Below are 8,769 nucleotides of genomic sequence, written 5' to 3' on the forward strand. Positions count from 1 at the left end.
CTCGCCTTGAGCAACTTCTGCAAGTTCCGTGGATGGAGAAGGGGGCAGAGGTTCCCCACCTCCCCACTAGGCCTTGGAACCCTGCCCCCCCAAATATGTGTCAGGCGAGAGAAGACAGAGGCAGTTCTCAGATCGCGCGGCCCCCCAGCCCCTAGCCCCAAACTGGAAGGTAAATACTTACTTTGCCTCCGAACCAGGTACAAGCTAATACTCAACAATACTGATGCCTTGTTTTTTTTGCTCTGTCCGGACCGCAACGCTGTAGCCAATTTAGATATGCTATAAATTTAAGAGGTTGCCATGGCCACCGCGAGCCCATTGGCCGCTGGGCCCCCTACGTGCCTCGCCACGTCACCAAATCTGAATAAGGATGCGCGAATTAGGCGGCGGCCAGACAAAGATGAGGATCGGGACCGCTTGAAAGTGGGGGAAAGTGCCGGCGCCTCCGCCACCGGGGAAAGCCGCTCGGCAGAGCCGAGGCCAGCAGCCACCCAAGATATATTGAGGCGCGCGGCCCGGGGCATGAGACTGTGAACGCCACCAGTCCCCACCCCACCGCGGGCAGCCTAGCGCCAGGCCCAGGAATCACCCGAGGACTTGACCGGCTGAGTCTTGGTTCGGACCGGACTCGCCCGGCGGCGGCCAAGAGGAGAGGCAAAGAACAGCGGCGGGGCCGGGGGCCCGAGGCCGGGGGCCCAAAGGGAGGTCGAGGCGGCCCGAGTCGCCGGGGCGCAGGGCTATGATGGTGCACTGTGCCGGCTGCGAGCGGCCCATCCTCGATCGCTTTCTGCTGAACGTGCTGGACCGCGCGTGGCATATCAAATGCGTTCAGTGCTGCGAGTGTAAGACCAACCTCTCGGAGAAGTGCTTCTCACGCGAGGGCAAGCTCTACTGCAAAAATGACTTCTTCAGGTAAGTGGCCCGTGCTGCCCCTGCTTGCTGCCCGAGCGCCCGCCCCGCGCGCGCTCCGTTGGGGCACCGGGGAACTGAAGAGACCCACCCCAACCTCCCGGTCTCACCAGCTTCAGTGGGGAGCCGGCTCACCCAGCAAGCTCTTGCTGTCCTCGGTCCAGCAAGGGCCGGAACCCAGGCGGAGTGAGAAGAACGCGGCTGGCTGCTTCTAGCTGGCTTTTCCAGGCCGGCTTGGATCGGCGGTGGGGCAGGGAGAGGAAGCCTGACTAACTTGCTCCACACTCGTCTCTGCCCCTTCCTAGCCGGCACCACCCCAGGGTGGAAGCTTTCAGCCGGGTTCTGAGAGACTAAGGATTTTGGCGAAGTTAGGGACAGCTGAGGGCTTCACCCACCAGGCAGAGTGTGGGCTGTCCAGAGGCTGGGCTCTGGGCAGGTAGGGTTCCCCGGGCCTTTCTGGACAAACAGAAACTTCCCAGCCCCAGAGGGGGCTCAGCCAGAAAGGTCTCCTCTGGTGATGGGAAGGGAATCTTCTCCTCAATCCCCCCATCCGCATCCACCCCCCACTGGCCTCAAACTCCTTAAACATTTTCTCTTCTGTTGAAAGTACAAACGAAATGAAGCTGGAATCAGGACCTGCAGGGCCTACCCTTGCTGCCCCCTCGGGCCCTCAGGCAGATCACAGAGATCACTTTTCCAAGTCTCTGTTTCCTAGCTGAGAAATGTTGAGGGTTGGCCTGGAAGGCTGTGGGGTTTTGGCCGCTGGGCCTGGCCCGCTTCCCCACGGGTGCCCAGAGTCGGCTTTGTGACTGCGAATTCCAGGCGCAGAGGGAAGAGGGGGGCATGATTAACGCTGTGCAGAAAGGCTGCTCACCGCCCCGGTGGCTGGCACTGGGGAATTTGAATAGGAGAAAATGTCAGTCGCGCCTTTACACGTGTAAACTCCCCGGCCCCAGAGGCCCAAGGCCCCTAATGTGGTGGTGCTTGCAAAGCACCTAATGATTTTTGATAAGGTGCATATGGCCAATTATGCTGCCGGATAAGGCCAAAAGTGACTTATGGCTTCTAATGCCCTCACTACATCAACGTCACCCAAATTCACCCTGTTTAGAGACGTGGGTGTGAGCAGACGTGGGGCCCCAGAGTCCTGGGCCCTTGCCCTCTCTCCCCCGGCACCTCACTGCTCCCCCTTCTCCTCACCCCTCCCTGTGCTGGTCTGCATCATCCATTTCAGGGGAGGCCGCCGACTCCCAGCGCTCCTAGAAGAAAGAAGAGGATTTAGACAGGGAACACAGAAAAGGAGGCATTGGAGAGATCCCGAGTTCTGGCCATGCAGGTTTAGGACTGCTTTCTGATCACATATCCTCCTCCCCTACCTGCCAGGGCCTGGGATCTGGGGACCTGGAGGCCCAGTCCCTGCCTTCCAGAGCCCGCAGGCCCCTGACCAGCTCCAGTGGGGCCCAGAGCAGGGCCTGGAAAGTCTACAGTGCTGGGAATCAGTAGAGGCTCTCTCCTTCCTGCTTAGGTTCAGCTCAGGAGAGGGTCCCCCTCCGTGCTCCATTGCTAGGACCCACCAGCCAGGCTGATTGACCCCACCTGGATCTTAGCAGACTGTTTAGGATCCAGAAGGCAAAGCCGAGAAGTGGTCCCAACCCAGCCTGCCTGGCTTTAAAATCCTCCCTGACCTCCAGAGCAGAGTTTGCCTGGAGCATCCCAGGGAGGATCTGGTAGGAGTGGGGGAGGAGGAAGAGCACGACTTGGGGTGCTCTGAGCTTTCTCCTCGGCTGAAGGCTGCACCCATTGCCAGAAGCCCAGCAGAGTTCAAATGAACCCAACCACTGAGGCACAGTCCAGGGTGTTTTGTCTCCTGTCTGGCATTTCCGGCCAGGGAGGACAGGACAGAACAGAGATCTCCTGTTGACAGACATGGAAATGCAGGCTTCTCAGAAGCTAGGGCGGGACAGGAGGAGGTCAGGGCTTGGGGAGGATGGGACACTGGGCTGGCCTCAGGTGACAGGCCGTGTCCGTCTGCAGGCGCTTTGGCACCAAGTGTGCGGGCTGTGCGCAAGGCATCTCACCGAGCGACCTGGTTCGCAAGGCCCGCAGCAAAGTCTTCCACCTCAACTGCTTCACCTGCATGGTCTGCAACAAGCAGCTGTCCACGGGCGAGGAGCTCTACGTCATCGACGAGAACAAGTTCGTGTGCAAGGACGACTACCTGAGCTCCTCTAGCCTCAAGGAGGGCAGCCTCAACTCGGGTAGGAGGCCCTCGTCCCTCCCCGGCCCAGGCCCCAGCGCCCTCCCCACTTTGCCCCCTGCCTGGAGGTGGTGCCCGGGTTCAGAGCTCTCCACTCAGAGGTCAAGGCACACGGAGGGGCCGTGGGGGGCTGGTGAAGAGGGGCAGCGTTGGCAGCCAGCCTCTTAGGATACTTCCCGGGCCTGCTCTTCCCCTGCCCTCCTCCAATTCTTGTACAAGCGGTCCTCCTCCTCCAATTTGGAGCCGCGCAGTTTCCCCTTTCCGAGTCTTTTCAGCTCCTGCTAGTTTCTAGCTGCATAGTGAGGATAGTAATTGGGGGTCTGCAGGAAGGAGAGGTGGGTAAAGAAGATCCCAGGCCAGGAGGGCGTCAGGACCCTCCTCGCGTCCCCTCTCCCGAGAGCGCGCCTCCCCCTTTCTCAAGCGCTGGCTGGGAAGTGCTGGGAGGGCTTGAGAAGGGCCCCTCGGAAGGCCCGGCCCCGCCTGGAGGGAGTGGGCAGGCGTCGGGCCCCTGAGGGAGGGGCTGCGACAGGTTTGGGGTGGGAAACCCGCCGCGGTTGGTGGTGGCCCGGGCCGCCGAGAACCCTCTACCCGACTAGAGAGGTTTCGGGCTGCCGCTGACGTCCTGTTCCCTTCCCGCTCCGTCCGCCCGCAGTGTCGTCCTGTACGGACCGCAGTTTGTCCCCGGACCTCCAGGATCCACTCCAGGACGATCCCAAGGAGACTGACAACTCGACGTCGTCGGACAAGGAGACGGCCAACAACGAGAACGAGGAGCAGAACTCGGGCACCAAGCGGCGCGGCCCGCGCACCACCATCAAAGCCAAGCAGCTGGAGACGCTCAAGGCCGCCTTCGCCGCCACGCCCAAGCCCACGCGCCACATCCGCGAGCAGCTGGCTCAGGAGACCGGCCTCAACAGGCGCGTCATCCAGGTGCGGCCCGGGCCGGGCCACCCCTCCCCAGCGCCGCTGCGTCCGCGAGCAGGGAAGCTCGGAGGAGCCTCGCACCCAGCCTCCCTGGCTAAGAGCGCGCCGAGTTCGGCGCAGGGGCAGGCGGTGCGCCGGGGGTCGGGGCCCGCTGGTCACACTCCTAGCCGGAAGATCCAGCCTGGCCCTGCTGTCTTCCAGCGGTGCCATCTTGGGCGGGTCACTTCACCTCACTGATTCCCGCCCCTCACCCCTTTCAAGGAAGATTTTAAGCCTCGCTGGAGTACGGGGACCTTTCCCTTCCTCCTATCCTCTGAGCAGAGGAAGAGGCGCTGTTTGTTCTCCGCGTGCTCCCTCCGGGCGCCCGACGCGCGGGCAGACAGAAAAACGGCCAGAGCCCGGCTTGGGGAGGCGAGGGGCCGAGACCAGCGCCTTGCTGGGCGGGAGGCCTTTATAAAGCCGTCACACTGCGGACGGGCCAAGGACCAGGAAGCCCAGCTTTTTATGAGTCGCCCCACGGGTCCGCAAAATCCTTCACCCTTGGCTGGTTCGCCGAGGCCCCCCTCCACCCCTCTGGTCTAATCCGGCCCGGCCCTCCGGCTCGGCATTCTTGGTGCGAAGGAGGCGCTAGGACCCAGCAGGGGCGGCCGGGGCAGGGAAAGAAGGGGACCCAGATCAGAGCTCACGGCCCCCTCCTCTATCCCAGGTGTGGTTCCAGAACCGACGGTCCAAAGAACGCCGGATGAAACAGCTGAGCGCCCTGGGTGCCCGGAGACACGCCTTCTTCCGGAGTCCGAGGCGCATGCGTCCGCTGGGCGGTCGCTTGGACGAGTCGGAGATGTTGGGGTCCACTCCGTATACCTACTACGGAGGTAAGCACCCCGCCTTGGACGTGGTGCCTCACACCTAGGTCAGTGCTGGTTGAGAGTGCAGGCTTGGATCCCTGCGATCTGGGGTGCCCAGGGGACCCCCTCCTCCTTTCTACCCACGAAAAACATACACAATCGTGAACACACCTTAAGAGACACGAATCAACAGGGGCAGACCCACGCTCAGATACTTTCTGGACAGAAAATCAGACACAAGCGTTCACTCACCCATGCCTTGATACCCACAGATAAACATGTGAGACAAGCAGTGACACACTCACCCACGCAGGACGCACACGAGTTCAGAGACCTTGGAGACCCGCGTCTAGGCACATGATCACCCACAACCAACACAGGTATACCCCACCCCCTGGGTATACTGACAGACACTCTGACACTGTCCAGGTCAAGCACTCAGCGTGTACCCCACCCCAGCCTGAAACACAACCTTCTGCCGCCCTGGCCCACAGGCTGGCCTGGCGTATTTTGGCACCAGCAGGAAAGCAGGCCCTGGAAGGCAGCACCAACAGTAGGGATGGAGGGGTCAGGGGTCCCCTGGGGTCACCCCCTTGCTATCTTTCAAGACAGCATCTCCTTTTCCGACCTCAGGGACCGTGCACACAGCATCTGGACCGTTTAGCCCAGATGCCTGGCAGTTGGGCAGGTTTTGCTGGACTAGGACTCTGGCCCACCCACCAGCTGCAAGAACACCAGGGTTCATCAGGACTTGGGGTGGGGTGGGGTGGGGGGAAGCAAGAATTGAGCCAACCCAGTTATCCACTCTCTGTTAAGGCTGCAGGAGGCAAGGAGCCCAGCATGGCCCAGGAGAATTCCTCTGTTCCTGTTAGCAGGCTCAGGCCTGGGTCCACTCTCTTCTTAGTCACCTCTTCCCTTTCTCCTTCTCTCTTCTGTCCTCCCTTCTCCCCTCTGCGTTCACTTCAGTCTCCTGGGTGACCTCTCCTGACTCCCTCACCTAGTATTTTGTTGAGACCCAGTTGCTCCGGGGACACTATTGGACTGACTCACCCGTACTGTGCATCCCAGACTTGTGGGCTCAAGGAAGGCATCCCTCCTGCTGAGCCTCTGAATTTGGGCAGCCCCCAGGAATGCCTTTGCCTGAGAGGGATCTCTGCTGCACCCAGTCGGGGGAAGGGGGTGGCCCTAGTAACCCAGATTGGTGAGAGGTGACTTCTTTTAGAGAAGTCAGCTGAGTGGCAGTGTGGATGGAGAGGGCCAGGATCCCGGTGCCCAGGCAGATCCAGGAAGGAAAATAAGAGCACCCTCTACCAGCTTTGTTTTATCCACAGGCCTGGCAGGTTAGCTCTTCTGGCCCGGCCAGGGTCCTCAGAAACTGTGGCTGAAAAATGGTGATGTGCTTTTAGGGAAGAGACTGAGATGGCAGGGCAGGTACAGACGCCAAAGGGAGTCGGCCTAGTGGACTTGTCCTGGGGCGTCTACTCACCGACTCTCTTCACCTATCTTTGCCTCCTTGCGCGCAAAATCTCCGCCCGGCGCAGGGAGGTTGGCGGGGCGGTACCAGTCCGGAATTTTTCCCCGCCTGGGTAATTAACCAAGGTTTCCCCCAGGACCAGCGTGCCTCCCACCAATCCGACCGCCTCTTCTACCCCCGTGTCTGCTGGATAGGGTGGGGCCTGGACACGCGGGGCCCCTCTTTCCCCGGAATGGGTGGGGGGACGGCAGCAGACCCCCCAGCCCCAGGGAGGCAGCCCCGCCTAATCCGCGCTGGGAGATCCCGGTGGCGGCGGCCGGCAGCGGGCGAGAAAGGGGCCGGGCGGCGGGGCCGGCGGCTCCCCGTGGGAGCGGGGACAAAGCCCCAGCTGCGGCTTTTGTGCCCTTTTCAGACGGCGTTTGTTCCAATTACCTCCGGCCCGGCCGCCATATGGGCGGAGGCGGCGCGCTCCGCGCGGGGGCCGAGGCCCTCGCTGGCTAGCCGGCTCGCTCCGGACCGTGGCCGTCCCCCATCGCCGTCCCTTAGGGGCCCCAAATTCGCCGCTTCCAACCTTTCTCTTCACTTACGGGGAGAATGGAATGAGTGGTTTTTAAAAAATAATTGGCGACCGTTTTGGCTGTTGCCTAAACCGTCTCCAATCCCGCCTCCAGACACTCCCCATTTGGACTGATGTCAAGGAGGGTTTGGGGAGGGAAGAGGGCGACAGGGGGAGTCCAGCAGTAGCCCCGGCGACACACCCCGGCCCTAAACAGGAGGCGTGGGTTTGCTGAAGAGACCTCGGCTTCCGGACGCGCTGGTTTTCCCTCCGCCCAAAGCGGGTTATTGTCAAGGATGCTCCTTTCGTGGGGTCCCACGCCCCACTCTTTCATGGGGCGACCCGAGGGGGAGGGAAAGAGGCTCTGTCCTCTGTTCGGAAGGGTTTAGGGAAGGGGGCTTTAGGAGGAGGTCGCGGAATTGACTTAGAAACCCTTTGTCGAGAATGGGCGGGAGTGTAATCTGGAGCCACTGCGCTCCCCGAATTTGTGGGCAAAATTCGAATTTGTGCATTTTTCCGCCGAGAGAGCCAAGAGCTATCACCAGATTAGTAAAAGGGCTGAATGTCCCCAATGCCCCAAAACTTTGGGAGTCCTGGCAACCCCACCCCGGAGGACACAGCTTTTACCCCAAGGCGCACGGATCTCTAGACGTGGCCCGGCGAGTGTTCTTATCGTCCCCCACCTCCCCAAATCTCTGGGGCTGAGCTTTCTCCATTCCTGGCCAGGTGAGGCCGGGGCAACCGATCGGAGCCCCACATTCACCGGAATAGACGATGGGGGCTCGGCGAAGGGAAGGAGAGGGCTCTGAGGCCGCCTGGCATGGTCCGCGGCCAGGTTTCGGCGGCCGGGGCCGAACTCGCCAGCGCCACTGCACTCCGGCTGCGCTTCTCCCAGGTTGGGTCGCCGTCCGATCGCAACCATTTCACCTTCAGATCTCCTTCCGCAATCTCTGCCTCCCTGCCCTGCTCCTCGCCCGGGTCTCTCAGCTCCTGGGTCTCTCAGCCCCGGTGTCCCTGGCCCTCTGTCTGACTCATCTCGCGCGTCTCTGGACGCCTCTGTCTCTCCCCACCTTCCATCTTGTTCCTGGGTCTCTCCCCAGATTTTTTCTGCGTCTCTAAACACACAGCCGCCTCAGCTTTCCCTTTCCGGCTCCTGAACTATCTCTGTTTTACTGGAATAACCCCGGGTGTCTATCTCAGCCTTGGGTTCAGTGACTGAGTCTCTTTTCTTGCCTCCCCTCGGACTCTGAGTCTGGGCTGTCTACTTGCGTGCGGTCCTACCGATCTCTCCCTGTCTCTTTATTTGGCAGTTGTCCAGTGCCTCGCGCTCTCTGTGTATCTCTCGCCAGCTCTAAGGCACTGTCTGGAATCCTCTGTCTCTTGAGCTTCCCCCGTGACCTCTGTCTCCTCTCCGTCTCTGTGTCAGGGAACCTCTGATGTTGAAAGGTGTGTGTCCTTCATCGTCCCTGAGTCTCTCCCAGCTCCTGAGACTGTAGCCTTTGCGTCTCACTGGTTGTCTGTCTCCCCAGCACGAACTCCGAGTCTGGCCCTCCGCTCCTCTGGCCTGCCTCTCCACGGGTCTTTCTCTAACCTCGAGTCTGTGTCGCATGGTCCCCATGAACGTCCTGTCCCGCCAGCCCCAGCCGCATCTGCACCTCTCTGCCCTTGGTCTCCCTGGGTCCCCTCCCCCGGATCTCCTCCCTCAGGCCCCTTGAGTCCTTCTTCAGCGACCTCCCCATCTCTCACTCTCCCCTCTGCCGCCCTGTCCCCTCCGCAGACTACCAAGGAGACTACTACGCGCCCG

At 61.2% G+C, this 8,769-nt stretch overlaps 1 protein-coding gene across 1 annotated transcript in view; it reads left to right on the plus strand.

Annotated features, from left to right (window-relative positions):
- The first annotated feature begins 393 nt into the window (after positions 1 to 393).
- The window catches only part of LHX5 (LIM homeobox 5), an 8,968-nt gene continuing 592 nt past the window's right edge, over positions 394 to 8,769 (plus strand). Inside the window, exons 1-5 of the mRNA XM_010828832.1 lie at positions 394 to 912; positions 2,944 to 3,167; positions 3,819 to 4,096; positions 4,797 to 4,962; positions 8,743 to 8,764. Of these exons, the coding sequence (XP_010827134.1) occupies positions 740 to 912; positions 2,944 to 3,167; positions 3,819 to 4,096; positions 4,797 to 4,962; positions 8,743 to 8,764 (863 nt within the window). The 5' untranslated portion in view covers positions 394 to 739. The remainder of the gene's footprint in view (positions 913 to 2,943; positions 3,168 to 3,818; positions 4,097 to 4,796; positions 4,963 to 8,742; positions 8,765 to 8,769) is intronic.

This window comes from Bison bison, unplaced genomic scaffold (assembly GCF_000754665.1).
Source record: "Bison bison bison isolate TAMUID 2011002044 unplaced genomic scaffold, Bison_UMD1.0 scf7180017864495, whole genome shotgun sequence".
In the NCBI taxonomy this organism is placed as follows: domain Eukaryota; kingdom Metazoa; phylum Chordata; class Mammalia; order Artiodactyla; family Bovidae; genus Bison; species Bison bison.